At 54.1% G+C, this 18,431-nt stretch overlaps 1 protein-coding gene across 4 annotated transcripts in view; it reads left to right on the top strand.

The window, feature by feature from the left end:
- Positions 1-3,423: 3,423 nt before the first annotated feature.
- The window catches only part of ZNF512B (zinc finger protein 512B), a 29,936-nt gene continuing 14,928 nt past the window's right edge, over positions 3,424-18,431 (top strand). Inside the window, exons 1-11 of one of the 4 annotated variants that reach the window (XM_064391847.1) lie at positions 3,424-3,534; positions 7,628-7,750; positions 8,746-8,825; positions 9,595-9,723; positions 10,070-10,242; positions 10,407-10,660; positions 11,439-11,510; positions 13,087-13,221; positions 14,545-14,669; positions 17,057-17,149; positions 17,950-18,048. In XM_064391847.1, the coding sequence (XP_064247917.1) occupies positions 7,630-7,750; positions 8,746-8,825; positions 9,595-9,723; positions 10,070-10,242; positions 10,407-10,660; positions 11,439-11,510; positions 13,087-13,221; positions 14,545-14,669; positions 17,057-17,149; positions 17,950-18,048 (1,281 nt within the window). In that variant the 5' untranslated portion in view covers positions 3,424-3,534; positions 7,628-7,629. Of the gene's footprint in view, positions 3,535-3,625; positions 3,779-4,423; positions 4,442-7,627; positions 7,751-8,745; positions 8,826-9,594; positions 9,724-10,069; positions 10,243-10,406; positions 10,661-11,438; positions 11,511-13,086; positions 13,222-14,544; positions 14,670-17,056; positions 17,150-17,949; positions 18,049-18,431 lie in introns of those variants that run through there. The other 3 variants (XM_064391846.1, XM_064391845.1, XM_064391848.1) reach the window with 3 other exon arrangements.

Raw genomic sequence — 18,431 nt, 5'->3', positions numbered from 1 at the left:
TGAGGCAGGAGCTTTTCCCCCTTAGCCTTCCCTCTTTGCACTGCAACCATTTTGCTTCGTCGCCATATCTAAAATTGAATCTGTTTGGATTTTCTCTCATTCTTCTTTTTTTTTTTTCCCTTTTGCTTATATTTGCTGAGTGCATTCAAGCACAGGGAGGGGGGAAAATAATAAAAAATCCATCAGCATAATTCCTGGCTGTCGGAGTGATGGCAGGCTCGGGTTTCCAATCAGCGGCCCGGGCTGCGGAGCAGCGTGCGGGAGGAGGCTGGGGCTGCCCCGGATGCTGCCGCACAAACCAGCTGCAAATCCCTCTTTGTTCGGGAATCACTCTCTTCCAGCCGGACCGGCCTCTGCACAGCCTGTCCTGTGGATGTGTCAGCATGTGGCTGCTCCAAGGGGCTTTTTCCCCCTGCCACTCCAAGGATAAAGGGGAGGCAGCAGCTGGCTGTGATCCTTTATCGCAGGATAAAGCCTGGGGAGACAGGGAATGCAGAGTCTCCCATCCTGGGTCTGAGCATCAGTCATGCCCATTCCCTCACCTGTCTCTGTGCCTGGTGCACAAGGCTCAGCAGACATGGGCTGAAGTCCCAGTGCTCCCAGTGCTCCCAGTCCCATGGTTTAAGCATCTCACCATCCCACCAGTGAGATGCTGGCCCTGCACAGCCCCCCGTGCACAGCCATTAGTGGGAGTTTTTGGGACCAGAGCAGCGACATGTGGAAGAGGCTCTGCAGACCCAGCACACATTTTATTCTAACAGACTTAAGGGTCTGAAGGGTGCTGCTGCAGCCCATGGATCAGACACTGGCACAGCCCCAGAGAAGCTGTGGCTGCCCCATTCCTGGAATGTTCAAGGCCAGGCTGGATGGGGCTTGGAGCAGCCTGGTGTAGCGGAAGGTGTCTAATTCTGATTCTAAAATGTGCTTTTAAGTTACTTTTTAAAGTGTAAATGCCTCATCAGCCAGGTCCATTCTGGGCAAGGGGCATTGTCCTGCCTCCAGACCCCAACATCCCAAGAGGATCTGCATTCAGAAAACCAGATTATTTCCTGCCTTGTTAAAGGGTGGTTTTTACATTTGTGGAGTTTTGAACTCTTGTCCAGATGTCTTTACAAGCCAGAACTGACCCCTGTCGAGGATACCCAAATTGCTGTTGGGTTGGGGTGGAGGTCTCTGTGTTTGCTGCATCCTGGCAGGCACAGGACAGCTCCAGGGAGATCTGCTCAGCACCAGCATGAGAGGCTGAAGAAGCAATGTCAGGACTGCATGGAGGGTGGCAGCACCTCGCTGATACAGGCTATGTAATTGTTTTTTCCCTCATCACCTCTTCCTGGGGTCCGTATCAATTTAATTTACATGCTCAGTGGCTTGGACTGTTTTATCCCTGCTGCCAAGCACCGTCTCCAGCATCTGCAGTTGCAGTGTGTGCCTGGGTGTTGCTCCTGGGCCTCCTCCTGCCTCGAGTGATGGGAAGGGTGGGGACAGTGGGGACAGTGACCAGGGGGCCAGAGCACTGGGGAATCACCACGTGGCCCCCTCCACAGCATCGTGCTGTTTGCAGGGATGAGATCTCCTCCACAACCCACCTCTGCAACAGGGGGACCCGGAGCACCCCGGGTTTAGATGTATTGATGGATGGGGAGGGCATCCTACCCGCACCTTTGGAGGCAGGGTGATGGACAGCACACCCTGGAGAGAACAGTGACATCCAGGACACTGCCAACACCTTGGAAGGTAGAATGATGGGCAAGAGGAGATGTGAGGGCTTCCTGTGAGCCCATGGAGGAAGGCAGCACCATTGCCCCGTTGCCCTTCCTCCTCCTCCTCCTCCTGCCTTTCCCAGCACAGCTCTGCCTGTGCAACAAAGCACTCCTCAGCATCTGCTTAACATTTGCTGCTCTTTTCAAGTCCATCCCTTGGCCCACTCTGCTCAGTAGAGCCTGAAAATAACAGCAGTGGGTGCCTTTATATTGCATAATTTCAGGGGTTTGCTCCTCACCCAGCCTGTAGCTGCCTGCTCTCCCCTGTCTAACCCAGCACGGCCAAGCTCCCCCATCTCCCTTCACCCACATCCCCTTCCTGGAGATGCAGAACTGTCCTTTGTGGGTGCAGAAAATGGACATGGTGGCACATGGAACAGCTGCCAGGATGAGCGAGGAGGGGACCTCGAAGGTGCTGAAGGTGCTGCCTGGCCTCACGAGCACGTGGAGCTGCCCGACAGCCACCCCCAGGCAGGGGAGCTCTCCCGGGAGGCAGCTCCTCGCTGCCTGGGAAGCGAGGCCACCTCGGATGTGCCTCATTTTGTACAAAGAAGGTGGGCTGTGCCTGTCCCTCCCACCCTGCTGAGCACCCTCCGCTCCACCGATAATCATACCTAGCAATTACACCGAGCTTTCCCTGCTCTCTGCAGACGTTAATTAAGCTCTTTTCCCCGCAATGGAGACAAAGAGGGGAAAACCGCGGGGAAACTCCCGGCTTGGGTTGGGCTTTTTCATTTTTTTTTTTTTTGCACAACTGTGCCACAGGGCCTCCCAGTTCCCGGCAGCACCGCAGGATCATGCACTGGTAATGGCAGGCAGAGTGGCCCTGACAGCAATGGTTGCTCTGGGTTCTGCTCTCACCTGGCAGAATTAATGTGGTTTTCCCTAATTTCTGGGCTACTGCTGGATCCTGATGGGGCTATGCATTCCTGCAGCTGGTAACCAAGGCTGGCTGTGCCCTGCAGCCCCTCCCCAGGTGCCACCGGCTCTGGAGGGGTGACATCCCAAGCCTGGCAGCTGGGAAAGCGCCCCATGGACATTGCAAGAGGCTCGCAGCCAGCATCACTCCCAGGGGCTGGGGTGGCTTTACAAGGGGACCCAGAGCACCCCGGGTGTAGATGTATTGATGGATGGGGAGGGCATCCTACCCGCACCTTTGGAGGCAGGGTGATGGACAGCACACCCTGGAGAGAACAGTGACATCCAGGACACTGCCAACACCTTGGAAGGTAGAATGATGGGCAGGACGCCCTGGAGGAAAGGATAACAGGCAGGGCACCTTGCCAAGGAGAACGACAAGCAGGTCATCCAGAGAGAATAGGGTAAGGAGAAAGGCGTCCTGCCTACGACCTGCAGGGCAGGATAACAGGGAGGGCACCTTGGAGGGGAGGATGACAGGCAGGACACTCAGCACCTATGACAGGGAGGGCACTCAGCATCTGCACCGTGCAGGAAAGGATCGCAGGTAGGGCACCCTGGAGGGGAGGATGACAGGCAGGACACTCAGCTCCCACACCCTGGAGGGCAGGACGGCGGGCAGGACACGCCGCCCGCACCCCGGAGGCTGTGACGGAGGCCAAACAGCCTGGGGGTGCGGAGGGCAGCTCGGCACCCTGCCCGCTCCGGGCTCCGGCCGCACCTGCCCAGGTCAGCCCGGCCCGGGGGGCGCTGCCCCGTCCCGCCCTCCCGGGGCGGCGCCCCCGCCCGTCCTCCCGCTGCCGATCCCGGTGCCGGTCCCGGAACCAGGCGAGGCCGGAGCGGCCCGGTGGCGGCGGTGAGGGGCGCGGGGCGGGCCGGGCCGGGCCGGGCCGGGCGGGGCGGGGAGCGCGCATGAGCCGCGGCGGCGGCGGCGGCGGCGGCGAGGGGCGGGCGGGAGCGCGGCAGCGGAGCGCGGCGCCGCCGCGGGTGTGGGCGCGCCGGGAGCCCCGCACGGCGGCCCGGGGGCGGCGGGCGGCACCGCCTGGCCGGCCGGGGGGTGCCGGCCCTGCGCGCCCCGCACCGCGGCCCGGCCCGCCGAGGTAAGCACCGAGCGGCCCCCGGCCCGCCCGGCCCCGCGGCGGGGACCCCCGCGCCCCGCTCCGCTCCGCTCCGCTCCGCCCGCCGCCGCGTCGCCATTTTGCCGCTCGCTCTTCCCCTCCCGGAGCGCGGCCGGGCCGGGCCGGGCCCTCCGTCCCCTCCGTGCCGGGCCCGGCCCGCGGGGAAGCCCCGGCCGCCTGACGGGGATGGGGCGCGGGCCCGCGGGGTGACAGGCCCGGGCGGCGCTGCCCGCGGGGTGACAGCGGGGAGGGGCAGCGAGGGGACGCGGGCGGCACGGCCGGGCCCGGAGGTGACAGGGCAGAGGTGTCCCTGCTCGGGAGGTGACAGCGGCGCCGGGCAGGGCAGAGCTCCCCGCGCCCAGGGGTGACAGCGGCGCCGGGCAGAGCTCCCCGCACGCACTGACCCCCGGGACAGGGGGAACCCCATTCCCCGCGGCTCCGTGCGGACTCATTGTCTGCCAGGCGTGTGCGGGCGCTTTTCCCTTCGTGTCGGTGCCCGGGGACAGAGAGGGGAGGGACGGGATAGGGCGCCTCGAACAGAAACTTTACACCCTCAAAAGCCTCGTCTGCGCCTGGTCAGAGCCATGTGCGGCAGGAGCGGTGCGTGCGTGCCTCGGGTGAGGCTCTCGCTCCTGGAGAGCCTCGGTGGGTGTCACTCGGTTTGGGTGATAGCAGAGGGATGTGCCGTGTCCCTCCAGGGCTGCCCGGCTGCCAGCCGTGCCCAGGGAGGCAGCGGCTGGCAGGGCTTCACCCGCCACGTGCTTCCCTCCTGGGGAAACCTCCAGCAAGGGCGATTCTTGGAGAGGAAGCCTCTCCCTCCACTGCCTTGTCTTCATTCCCTGCAAGTTTTCCCCAGCATCTCTGGTTCTGCCAGGAGTTCATGGGAGGGAGCACAGCTCCGACAGCGGCAGGGATGGCAGTGCCCTTTGGCATCCATCATCTGTGCTGGCCTCATTGCACCTCTGCTGGCACACGGCTTGTCCTGGGACAGGCAGCTCCCTTGGCTTTTGGTGTTCTGTACCTCTGGAGCTGTTGGTAAATTATTGATGATAGGTAGAGCAGATTGACAGGTGATGGGCAGTTGTCATGCAGCAAAGTCCATCCATAGCGATGGGACTGGGGTGGGAATCCTGGCAGGAAAACATGGGATCATGATCTGCAGGTGGCTTTCCCCTGGTAAGGGCATTGTGAGAGGGTCACAGCCATCCCTGGCTACATACGTGCTTCTCCAGGCCTTATCCAAATTAATGAACAGGCATTTCTGTGTGGAATTATTTCCCCTTTCCCATTCTGTGCCAAATTTCCAGCTGCACAGGGCAGCCAGTGGCTTGGGAACAGTGCCTGTCATTCCCAAATGTCACTTCCCCCTTCCCGCAGCCATGGGTTTCCTCCTTTACCTTTGCTCCCAGCAGTGCCAGCTTGCCTTCTCTCATCATGTTTTGGTGCCTGCATCCACAGGAGTTTTTTTTTTTTTTTCCCAGAGGTGGAGTGGGATGTTTCAAAAATGTTGCCATAAAGTTCTATAAAGTTACCTACAAAGAGCTGGGGACATCAAGATGCTCCCCGGCCCAGCCTTCCCACCCCTGGCTCATGGCCAGAACCTGTAGATGCCTTCTCTTCCCATTACCAGTTGCAAACGAGTTTTCAACAAAACCTTAAAGAAAGTGTGGAAGAGCACAGGCTGTTGCCTATTTTCAGTGTGTGTTACTCAAAACTGAGTGAGAAGTTTGAATGTTACCAAAAAGCCCCACAAAAAAAAATTTTTGCTCTGTATCTCCAGGACAATTCCTCTGTGATCCCTGGGGTTGTTTCAGTGGCTGGGGAGCAGATTTTGGCTCTTGCTGACAGGTTTATGAGATTTTTATTTTTCATTTGGTTAAAAAATAATGGAAAAAATGCAAAGGAGTATTTGGTGTGGAAAAACAGAAGATTCAGCACCGCTTAAGCTGGGCAGAGAGGATTCCTTTGAGGGGACAGATGTGTTCAGGGGATGAGAGGTGTCCAGCTGCTGGAGCAGGACTGAGCTGGGTGCTTGGGATGTTTTGGGAAGGAAGAGCTGGGGTGGTGCTCAGTGGTGTGCAGTGTCGTGAGGTGCAGGAGGAGAGCACCAGAGATGTCAGCAGGGTCTGTCCTGGCTGTCACTCTTTGTGTGTCACCTCGAGTTGGCCAGCAAGGCAGGCAAGATCTGTGCTCCATCCCCTGTTGTGTTTTGGCACTAGCCCTGGCTGGATAGAGGTGTCAGTTGTGTGTGTTTCCCCTCAGTTTTCACCCCATTGTAAGCACAGAAATCTTGTCTTCAGCTTTCACTTCACTTTTTCTTGAGTCTTTTTTTCTCCTTTTTCCTTTGAGCAGCTTGAGTTAGCATTGCTCAGAGGTGCCAGGATGCAGCATGGGAAGGAAAGGGACTGGAACATTTGTCCCTGCAGGACTGGGGACAGCAGCAGTGCCCACACTCTGGTGGGAGTGGAGCAGCGATTTGGGAAGGAACCACAGGGACCCCTCTCTGTGCCTGCTCCAGAAAGGAGCTGCTGTCAGGCAGGCTACAAACTCCCACCAAAAGAGCCCAAATTAGTCGAATCAGCGATCCCCATGTTCAGCACCAAATGCCACAGAACCAGTTGCCAAGCTGGAATTTCTCACTTGATCTGATTAACCTTTGTGCCCATGCAAACAACCACATATGTGTCACCAGCCAAGCACATGCTGGAAGCTTTTGCCAGCTCTTGGAGCATGTGGGCTGCATCCTACATGGAAAGTCCCTGATCCTACACGGAAGGTCCCTGGGGACACCTCAGGAAGAACTGCTGGACCCTCGTGTCCCACAGTTGGTGGCATGGCTGGCAGTCTGGCCACACAGGAGATGCTCCTCCATCCTCTGGGCATGAGGACAGAGAGGATGAGTGTGGATACTTTTGGGAATCAACTCCTTCAAGTTAAATGATGCTAAACATGTGGGAGGAATTGCAGGTGATGAGTCAAATCCGTGTTTTAAAAAACGCATGGGTGCACATCAGCATCCTGTCCCAGCCAAGGTCTCAAGGTCATGGTGGTCCAAGGAATCTCTTCCCAAGGGCCTGATGTTCTCATTGTGGAGACATAGAGGACTTCTTTTCCCCAAATCCTTATATGGGTATCCATATCCATCTCCCAGAGCAGCCCCATCCTCAGATGTGCCTTTGCTTGTGCTGTCAGGAGGGGAAGAAGGAACTTTAAACTGGAGGCAGAACCAGCCATGCCGTGGGCTTCCTTTTGGCACTGCTGAATGGAGGGGTGTCCTACTGCCCACTTCCACCAGGAGTGAGAGTGGGCCTTGTGCGATAATTCCTGACGTTCATTATTTATAGAGAAGCCAAATTGAATTATTAATACGGAAAATTCAGATAACATTAACAATTCTCAGTTTATAACAGTTTCCCATTAATAAGGAAAATTGGAAATTTATCATTACATCTGTTCATTAAAACTCACTATTTTTTTTTTTCTTTTGGTGTCTTAAATGAAAGCGGAGAAATAAACGAAGAGGAAAAGCCATTTATTCACTACTTCTCTGGGCAAAGTCAGCCCATAATTTTTAATAAAGTCTTTGCCATTGTATGTGAAGGGGAAGCCAGGCTGTAATGAAAGCAGCTTTCCAGCCATGTCTGTGGCGTTCCTCAACTGTAGAACAAATACTCGGAAGCACGTCCCGTTTCTTCTCTTTGTGGAAATCTTGAAGCTGCGTGATGGTTTTCTCATTTCCCTCCCTCCCTCCCCAGCAGCTCTCCTTGCTTTCACCATGTGTTGCTCCCAGCTCCGAGGAGTGAATTTTAACGCCTCCCCTGCTTCTTTCAGAGATGGCGGATTCCTATACCTGTAAAGGTGGAAGGAAAACTGCAGGCTCTAACAAACCCACTGCCAGCAAAGAAAGCAGGACAGACACGAGGATAAACCCACCGGCAGAACTGCCCAAGCTGGGTAAGGAGCTGATTTCTCCTTTCAGTGGAGGTGGATGGGGCAGAGAGGATGAGCCCAGAGGCAGGATTTGGGGGGTGGTTGCCAAAACAAGTGGCCTGGGTCTCGATGTGTCTGCTCCTCACTTCGACTCACCAGTGAGGGCTGTGCTGGCCAAAAACTCCATCTCTGAGAGCTGGTTGCTGGGAGCAGGAGGGGAGGGATGGAGATGGTCTCTCCCTTTGGGGAGGCGTGTGTCTGGCTTAACGAGATGGGTGTCTCGCCGCCTATTTATCGTGTTGGTAGCTAAGTGTTACATCAAAGGATGGAAAGGCTTAAATGAGTTCAGGCCATCTGCTGCCTCCCGTGTCGCGGCCCCCGGGATGAGGCTGCTAGCATACAAGCCCCAGGGGACCCTCACACTAAGGGCTGTCACGCTGATGGATGGCTGATTTCTCTATCCAGGAATCTCCGGGCCCAAGGAGATTTTTCCTCCTGTCTCTTTGTGCTGGGCAGATCCCCTCTCTGGGAGAGGGTCCCACTGCCTTTACCTTGGTAAGGGCAGCTCTGGATGCCAAGGGGTGCCTGCACCCCTGGAGGGGGTTGGACCCCAGCAGTGTAGCTCAGATGGGCTTCCAAAATCAGTGGCTTTGTGGGGAAATGCGTGTGCCCTAAATGTTTCCCAGATGCCACTGTTACCTTGAGGGGATTAAAGCCATAATTGCAAACAGAGGAGGATAACTTATTGCTAAAGGGAATGAACTCCAGCTGTCCGCAATATGAACACGCCTGTGTTCAGGAGACCATTTTTCCCTGTGTCACATCTTATCAGCACCTCATTTGCAAGGGAGCTGCCATTGCCTTCCAGAGGGGCATCTCCATCCTTGCTAGGACAGAGAATGGCCAGCCTAGAGCTGAGGGCACAAGGCAGGCAGCAGGAAGCTGGGGCTGGGCAGCAGAATTACTGGGACAGCAGCTCCTCTGGCACAGCTGGTGATGTGTGCTGTGTCTGTTTGCAGGAAATGCAACCAGTGACAAAACCGAAGGCAGGAAGAAAGGAAGACCCAAGGCTGAGAACCAGGCACTGAAAGACATCCCTGTAAGACCTCACACACTCCAGTCCCTGTGGTTCCTTGCCTGGGCCCTCCCTGCTTCACTTTGTCTGATGTGCCCTGCACAGACCACTCCAGCCAGCCCATTCCACTGTTAAACCTTCCTTCCCTGTGGTTTAATCTTCAGAGCAGCCTTGTCTTGGGCTGAGAAAGTTCTTGGTCCCTCAACCCCTACATGCAGTCATCATTATCTTCCAAAACCCTGGTTAAGGAACTGTACCCCTTTCCAGCCTCACTTTCCCAGGGCCATGTCCTGATGACTGGACCTGTCACAGCCGTGTCAGGCTTAGCTAATGAGCCAGCAGCAATGGCAAGGGGGTGATTTATTCCCTGCAGAGTTGTGCAGTTTAATTCCTGCCTGGTAGTATGGACAACACATGGAGCAGTTTGTCATGAGAGCAGGGGCATGGGGTGATTTACGGACTAGATGAAATGTGGGGTGATTAAATCAGCCGGGTGACTTCAGGCCTGATTTATTCCCAGCCTGGTAGGAAGTGTTCATGTGCTCTGGGAAGCACGGCAAGGTAAAGCTTCAGCAGGTATCATTAGCCTATGATGCAGCATCTGTCCCAGCAGCTCTCACTGGGGTGAGCCCTGCTACACTGAAACACACCCCTGGGGTCCACGTCATGTCTGTGTGATGGAAGGGATGGTTGGGAATATCAGAGGTCCCATGTGCCCTCCCTTGGGATGCATAAGCACACACAGGCACAGGGTGCTCTTCATTCAGCTATCTCTTGTTTCTCCTGTTCCCAGCTCCCCCTGATGAACCAGTGGAAGGACGAATTCAAAGCCCACTCTAGGGTGAAATGTCCCAATTCAGGCTGCTGGCTGGAGTTCCCCAGCATTTATGGCTTGAAGTACCACTATCAGCGCTGCCAAGGGGTAAGGAGACTGAACTGTCTGTCCTTTTCATAGCTGGCTCTTCCATTACCATCTGCAGGGTAAAGCTGCTCTGAGGCCTTAAACACCAGGAAAAACGTGAGGTTAAAATGAGGAAATGGGGAGGACAGAGGTGGGCCAGGAGCAGTTTGTGAGGTGTGTATAAGAGAAGGACTGAGATCTCTGCAGCTCAGTGTGAGGTCTGGCTCAGAGGGATCATGGACTTTGGGTAACCATTTGGAAGGGCAGAAGGGTATTACACATGATTTATGTTCATGCCTGTGTCAGAAAAAGCCTCTCTCCTGTGATCTAACATCTGTGCTCACCTGCCTCTCCCTGCCCCACTCAGGGTGCAATCTCAGAGAAGCTGACATACTCGTGCTCATACTGCGAAGCTGCCTTCACCTCCAAAACCCAGCTGGAAAAGCATCGTCTCTGGAATCACTTGGACCGGCCAGTGCCAACCAGCAAAGCAGAAAACAAAGTGCCCAAGGCCATTGGGAAGAGCAGTGGAAAGAAAAGGTACCAGGCTGTGGCTGGGCTGCATGGCAGTGGCACAGGGATGGTTGGGAGAAGGGGAGCATGCCTGCCTCCATTCCTCCAACCTGGGCTGGCGAGGGGGGAGAGGTGTCAGGACACTTGTCTAACAAGCCCTCTTTAAACAAGCCCTCTGTGCTTTGCCCTAGACCTGCTGAGAGTTCAGCTTGCCCCACCATCCATCCCAAACAGGCAAAGACGGAAAAAGCCGTGGCCCAGGAGCACGCGGAGAATGGCGAGTGCCTGGCGGAGAGCCGGGAGAGCAAGGAGTTCCAGATTGCAGCAGCTGAGGCGATGGCAGCTGCCACCCCCACGGCCAAATCCTCCAGTGGCAAGGACGTCGGGCAGCAGAGGGGCAGCCAGGCCTCGCTGCAAGAGGAAGACCCTGAAAGGATGAAGCACAGTAAGATTAGAGCCCAGGGCTATGCTGGTTCAGAGCTGTCCCATGGGAGGGGGATCTGCTGCAGCCAACACTGCTGAGAGTGTCTCTGAATCCAGGGGATAGCCAAGCCTTGTTTCCAGTCCTTGATAATTTGTCCTGCCCTGCTCTCCAGTTTCTTGCAGCTTCACTGGGAGTTAAAACCCCGTTGTAGCTGTGGTGGAAATATTTCTAAAGGACCTGTGTGGTGGTTGGATTCAGTGATCTTAGAGATCTTCCAACTTTAACAATGTTATGATAAGATTGGAAATGGGTTGAATTCCTGGCAGCACAGCAAGCTGCTGTGTCAGCCTGTCTGTCCTCTCTCAGTGTATGAGGTTAAACCAGGGTGGTTCTGGCAAACCCATCTTCCTGAAGGATTGGGACAGGGTGAGGAGTCTCTATCTGTCCATGGCCACTGCTGAGCTGGTGTAGGGCAGTGGTTATCCCCATCATGGTTTCCACTGCTTGCAACATCAAAGCAAACCACCACAGCCACATGTGGGAACTGCTTAGCTTTTGCACTAGATGCAGCCACCACTTTCACTCATTGAATTAATCCTGAATAACAGATTTATCCTGGCTTTGTGGAGTGGGAAGCAGCAGTCTGTTGGTGTTTAGTGAGTGGGTGCTTCATTTGGCAGCCTTTGACCCACTCCTAACATGGAGTGTGTGCCCACCCCATGCCCTAGGACTGGTGAATCTCTCTGGCAGTACAGTTATTTGACCAAATCTCTCTCTCTGTTTCTCTCTTTTGAGTCAGGAAGGAAACAGAAAACTCCTAAGAAGTTTACGGGGGAGCAGCCATCCATCTCGGGGACATTTGGACTGAAAGGTAATACAGGACAACTCTGGGCAGCTGTAGGTTGTACCTTCTCCCCAGGGCATTGCAGGGAAGTCCCTTCCCCAAGATCCTTCACTGTGGTGGAGACAAAGCCCGAGGATCTCACACTGGAGGAGCTGCCACCTTTTACCACGAGAGAGTCACAAAGGGAGTGAAAAGCAGCAGCAGAGCTGGGACTGATAACAACCCTGTCTGCTCTGCTCCGGAGCCTGGCGCTGGGAAATGAGGGAAGAGAGGAAAGGATCCGGCCATGCTCATCTGTAACACGAGAGTAACGAGCTGCTGACACCAGCGAGATAGGAGAAACATCATCTCCTTGCATCCCACCGTGCTGGGTGCCGCAGCGTTCCCAGCAGCCGGGAGGGAACTCTGCTGCCTAGAAAGGCTCGTGACGCACCCATCCCTCAGCCTCCATCTCCTGGGCTGGTCGCCCACGTTCAGGAGAATGAATCCAAGGGAGAGGAGACATGTTGCCGGGATGTTTGCTGAGAGGAGGCCCAGGAATTGGCTGCTGCAGCCTGACAAAGCAAGAACAAGTGGGGCTTTGGTCATGCTCCATAAATACACCCAAATGGGCTGGGAAGGAGGGGGAAATCCTGGAGCATCCCTGGAATGAAAGCAACTGGATTCAGGCTGACTATGAGATATGTTCAGCCTGAGAAATAGGAAGCAGATTTCCAGGCACTGCAGGAGGCAGCACCTTCCAGTATGAGGCACTCGGGGGAGAGGCACTAATTGCTTTGAAGGGATTGAACACTGACAAGCAGGCTGGATGTGGTCTCTGTGATTTCCTTTCCTCTGGCTCCTGGGAAGTCTGGGCTTGTTTCCCTTATCCTCCCCACAGAGGCACTGCTGGAGACTGAACCATCTGCTGTGGGTTGTGGAGAACAAGGTGTCCCCATGACCCAGTGCCTCAGATGGAAGGTGAAGATGGGGCAGGTGTTTGCCTATGCAGCCCAAGCTCCATGTGGCAGTCACTGCCCAAAGACAAGGCTGCCCCAGCACGTCATGGGGTGCTGTCTCCATTCAGACCCTGGGTTTGCAAGAGTCACAGCCCCCAGGTTTAGGGGGATGTGAATCAGACCCTCGTAGTCACCTCATTGCCTCCAGCACCTTCTGTGGAAGTGCAGCCACAGGGCTGAGCTGCACGTGGATTTGGGGATCCAGGGGAGTTAAACAGCCTTTCCAGTGAAGGAGCATCAGCAGGAACATCCCTTTTACATACTGAACTTGCTGTTCCAATTCCCTCTTTCAGTTTCTTGCAAAACACCCTATTCCCTTCTCCCCAGCCTGTCTGCCTGGCTGGAGGCACCCTACCTCATTTGGCCATGAAGTTTCCATAGTTCATAAACTTGTGTTGGGGAAAATGATGCTGTTTGTAAAATACCACAAGCTGTTAGAATATCGCTTGTCATAATTATGGACCTGAGCCTACATGTACAGCCTTGGCAGACATGCAGCCAGCTCAGTGTCCCTGGTTTAGAGGGAGAGATTTTTTACCTGTTAAATGTGAAGTGCTCTGAAGGCATTAAAGCAAGTAGTGAATAAAAATCCTCTTTCTTTACAGGTCTTGTCAAAGCAGAGGACAAAGCAAAAGCTCATCGAGCCAAGAAGCTGGAGGGAAATGCCAACATGGAGGAGCTGAAAAAGAAACCTCCAGGAGTTGGTGTGAAGAAGGAAACATCTGTGCATCCACCAGCAGGTGAGGCTGGTGGGGGCAAAGCACAGGCAGCAGCTCTGTGTGCAGGGTAGCTCCTTACTGTGCACTACCCCAAGCCTGCATGGCCCCTACCTTCATGCCTCCATCCCCATCTTCACCTGCAGCTCATGGTCCCCACACCCCTCTTGGCCCAGTGGAGTTGTTTTCTGGGTGAATTTTCTGGCAGGTTTGTCAGGAGAAGCAGAACAAAGTCAGAGGTAGGAGCACACAGCTCCTGCCCTTTTGAGGTATAACACAGATGTGTGAAACAGCCACTGCTGCTAAAATGTTGGTGCCGCCACAACTGACATCCTGAGGGGCACCTTACCTTCAGTTCACTGCCAGGTCAATGTGATGAAAGTGCTGGGAGCTGAGAGCCAAGTTCCACCTGGCTTCACTGTGAGTCAGCATGTGACCCGTGTGATGATGGCATTTTTCTAACATCATTCCCATGAATGACACCAGTGCATAACTCTGGGCATAATGATGCCTTCCCTGAGCCTCGAGGTGCAGCCTACACCCAGCACAGGTTGCTTGCTTTCCCTGAGAGCTCTGACAGCAGGAGGAACGCAGGATGTGCAAGATAAACACAGCTGCAGTGCCTTGCACTGCTTTCAAATTCAAATAAACGACTCTCTGATCTCACAGCCATGCAAGAGCATCCAAATAAACAGACTTGGCAGATTTTATTCAGCCCAGGCTTCCCTTGCTGGAAGGCCAGCGCTGCTCTGCTGAGAACACGGTGTGAACTCTGGGCCTGGGAGCTGCTTTTGGCCCCACATATCTCTTATTTTGGGTTTTTTTAAAGGCCAGTCACAGCCAGTCAAATAAACAGATGCTTGGAAGCCAGCAGTCCCCCAGCTTCCTCTGTGTGTGTCAGGAAGAGGACTGCCAGAGGAGCTTTCCAGGCACACGTCCGGATGGAGCTGAGACGCTCACCTTTGTTTCACTCCCGCTAATTGTTTCATTTGGCAGGGGGAAGTTATTCCAAGCAGGGCAGGATCAGGTGGCTGGGGGCATCATCATCTTTTTATAACTCCCAGAGTGCAGGATACCAGAGTGGTTGGAAAGACCTGGGTCTTTCCCCAGGTCACCAGGTCTGGTAACTCCACCTAAAATTGACCCAGTGACCCAGTTTACTTGGGCAGCTGCAGGAGAGTGGGACAGGGAGAGCTGCACAGTTCATGTTCAGTTTTGGCTTTGCCTGGGAGAGTGTATCTTTTTTTTTTTAATATCAGGAACTTTGCCACTTCACTGCTTTTCAACTTATCAAATCAAGCAGCCGAGGCAGATTGGATGTAACACCTCTTTTCTTTCCCTCACCAGCAAACCCCGAGGACCAGTGGCAGCGGGAGATCAGCGAGAAGGGGGAAGTTGCCTGTCCAACCTGCAGTGTTATAACCAGGAAAACTATTGTGGGACTCAAGAAACACATGGATGTCTGCCAGAAAGTAAGGCCTTGCTTTATTCAGCCAAACACGTGGATTTGGCGGGGAATGGGTGTGTACGTGTGCCTCATAAATGTGCAGTGGTGCTCCTAAAACCTTTCTCAACTGTGTTTGATAGAACACTTGCTGGTCATCTTCAGCTTGCTGGCTGGCTTGCATTGACCCAGAGGGATTTGGACACTAATTCTCAGCAATTCTGAATCCCTTTGCCCCAGTGTCTCAACAGAGTCAGGTATTTCTAGTAGCTAAACAAATAGTTTTAAGGCTGGAGAGATTGTTGGGGTTGTTTCTAATCTGGCCTCCTCTGGAGCCCTGGCTGTGGGGTGTCACTGTGTGCTGCGCCTTGTATCAGACCAGATAAACTGGTTGCATGAGAGCGTGTCTCAGGGAGACTCCGAGCCTGGATGTGCTCAGGCAGGCTGTCAGGATGCAGGAGTTCAGTAATGGTGCAGTGAAAAATTGTCTCTGTGCCACACCACCATCCATCAGAGCACAGGATTGCATCTTCATCCGTCACCTGGCGGAGCCGTCGCCACAGAAAGCCAACGTGGGATCGATGCCTCCTGCTTTGAAAATATGTGGCTGGGCTTTGATTCCACTTTCATTTGCTGTAAATGCTTCCCCAGCCATTGCCTTGCTGTTTATACAGCAGTGGGAGGCTGCTCTCCCTCCCAAACCCCATCCTACAGCAACATTGGGCAGAATCCTGCTGCCTCCAATATCCTCCTGGCCTTGGTGGAGTGGGGATCCTGGCCATCACTGGTCATATTTCCTCCACTTTGGAGCATCTCCCAAGCCAGGCTGGCTGTGTGCAGGCTGCACAGCCAGATGACCTGCTGAGCAGGGCTCTGCTGGAGCAGTCAGCAGTGTCTTCCCTGCTGGCAATATGCCAGCCCTATATTCAGCTGAAGATTTTGGGCTCCAGCCCTTGGAGTGGGTGTTCTGTCACGCTTCCTGAGAGGTAGAGTCCTTGCCAGAGCTGGCTGTGCTGCTCTGGGAGCTGGGGTGCTTCATGGAAACCCAGGCAGGACAGTCCCTAAGCTCCAGGTGTCTGACCAGAGGTCCAGCTCTCAGCATTCCATCACCTGTGGCACAACCTTAGTGAGACCCTACTGCTACAGCCACGTGGGATCCCTATCAGAGCCAGCCGGGGGTTGAGGCACCCCCTCTTTTTAATGACTGCTATATTCCTTAGCTGGACAATGGGAAAAGGATGTGCAGGATCCCAAAACTCTTATTAAAAAAAAAAGGAGCAATCTGCACTAAGCAGTCTGCTTGGTGACTTGTTTCCTTTGGTTTTGGAAAGGAAATAAGGGATGGAGAGGGTTGCAACATGCTTGGGCCTGAAGGAGGCAAGGACAGTTATATCTCCTTGTATCCCAGGTAGGGGGGCTTGTTGGACATGGTATGTTTTAAAGTATTGACCAGAGGAGTAAATCCCAAGTTTAGCTGCTAGTGGCACCTAATGAGTGAAGGAGCTGTTAGCATCCATCTTTTTAGGATGAAGTGCTTGGGTCTGGGACAAGATTAACTGATGGGAGTGCAGGTACCATGAGTCACTCCCAACTGACTGCAGTGAGTCTATTCTTCATTTTCCCAGAGTTCCATAATGAGGAGAGATTTGCAGATCCATCTTCATTGCCTCTCCAGCTTTTAGTTCAGTCTTACTTCACCTTCAGCACTCTTCCTTCAATCATCTGGCAGGAGAAGCAGGAATGACCACGGCTGGCCAGGCACAGGCTCCCTGTCGAGATACTCTGTCTCTTGGTGCCTAGAGCATGAACCTCCTGAATCAGTAAATTCTGGCCCCTGCCCCAGCAAAAGTCAAGATCTGTTCACCCACTGTGCAAGTGCCCCTTCTACCTCAGGGTGTGCAGTTAATGCATCTCCCCACACACTCAGGAGGCTGAGCTGGGTCAAACAGCAGGGCAGTGAGAGGTAGAAAATATCCTCCTGTGATTGTGCCCTTAATTTCACACAGCCCAGGCACCCAGAAATTGCACTGTATGCCAGCATCTGTCTTACTTAACAGTGCAGAGCACAGTCCACTGGCATTGGTAGATCAAAACTTCTTCTCTCTCTAACCCTTTAACAGGAAGAGTAAGACACCAGATCCAGATGTTTTCAGCCAGTGAGGCTTTAAATCTAAATCCAAAATGGAGTGTTTTCCAAAAATTGGGGCATGTGGGTTTGATAACAGTATCCAGGACAACAGAGAGAAAGCTCTGAGCTGCAGGCAGGGCCTGGGATGGGAAACAGGGGTGCAGTGCTGCCTGCTGGGTCCTATCACTGGGTACTGCTGCAACAACAGCCACCATATATTGACCATCAGCAGCAGCAGCCTTTGGAAGGATGTGACCTGTCTGGTGACTTGCCTTTAATTCCTTCAGCTGCAGGATGCCTTGAAGTGTCAGCACTGCAAAAAGCAGTTCAAGTCCAAAGCTGGGCTGAATTACCACACCATGGCTGAACACGTCAGCAAGGTAAGGGAGCTGGGCTGGGCTCGTCTCGTGCCTCCTTTCTCCTTGCAGGTGAGGAAGCCATCCACCAAAAGTCCTCTCTCCATGGTCTTTGTAAAGGAGGGATCCACCTTTGGAGCATTTCACACACTGCTCAGCCTGGATGGTGGCCTTCCCCCTTCCTGCCAAGGAAGGCATTTCCTCCTCAGGTAGTGAGTTAGGCTCATGTTGATCCTGATAAGTAGAGCAGAGGACTGAAAAAATAAAACAGGGATTCAGATCCCAACACGGGGAAGATCTGGTGAGTATGGTGAGGTGGATTTTGAGTGGCAAAGCTCTGCCTCCAAAACTGTGCCTGCAGATCTGGGACTGATGGGTTCTGCCTTGCATGAATCTCAAAATCTGGTCTTTAGCTCTCCAGTGTGCATGGGAGAAGCAGCCACAAAATTTATCATGAATAAATTTTGTACATCTCTGAGATACTAGGGCAAGGCATAACTACATTTCTATGTGTCCCATGCTTACCAGTTGTGACTTGTCTTTTACCTGTGCCTTAATCTCCTGCTCTTCAGTCTTGCTGGTGAATCCTCTGTGCAGGAACTGCTCCTGGGTTTCTCAGCTGGCCCTTTGGGTGTAATCACAAGAAAGGCCTGAGCAGATCCAGCACACACCAACGAAGTAGTGGGAGATCCAGCTCTGCTAATGAGAGGTTCCCTCCAGCCCAGGGCAGCTCCCTGCAAGGCAGGGCTTTACCATCCACTCCTGGCACAGAGGACATGAGTAAATGTTTGACTCTGTCGCTTCTGTTACTTCCTTGTTTCCAGCCTGTTCCTGTGGAAACCGCTGGACTTGGTGAACAGGAAGAGCGGGAAAGGCTGAGGAAAGTGCTAAAGCAGATGGGAAAACTGAAATGCCCCAATGAGGTACGAGAACAATTCTTGTTTCTCGTTCTGTGAAAAGGTGGAAGGAGTGAGTCCCATGCAGAAGGGGACATGTACTCTCCAGGCATCCCTTGGCATGTGCTCAGCGTTTCCACCTTAGCGCAGCCATCCCAATCCCTGTCCCAGTGGCTCTGTGCACTCCAGCAGCAGGACAGCCCTGCAGGAGGGTGGGCACAGGGCAGACTGAGGAGCTCTGGAGAGCAGATCCTGCCTCCTGAGCTCAGGAAGGAGCACAGCCTGTCCTGGGCACAGCGTAAATCCAAACCAAACCACACCAAAACCAGAGCCGAGCGGGTTGCAGACAAGTCACGAACAGGTAAGGGAGGCGTGTGGCAGAGGTTTGTCCCGCGGGTGCTTTGCTCTCC

This window comes from Passer domesticus, chromosome 16, assembly GCF_036417665.1.
Source record: "Passer domesticus isolate bPasDom1 chromosome 16, bPasDom1.hap1, whole genome shotgun sequence".
NCBI lineage: Eukaryota > Metazoa > Chordata > Aves > Passeriformes > Passeridae > Passer > Passer domesticus.
This window is presented reverse-complemented; position numbering and strand designations above follow the sequence as displayed.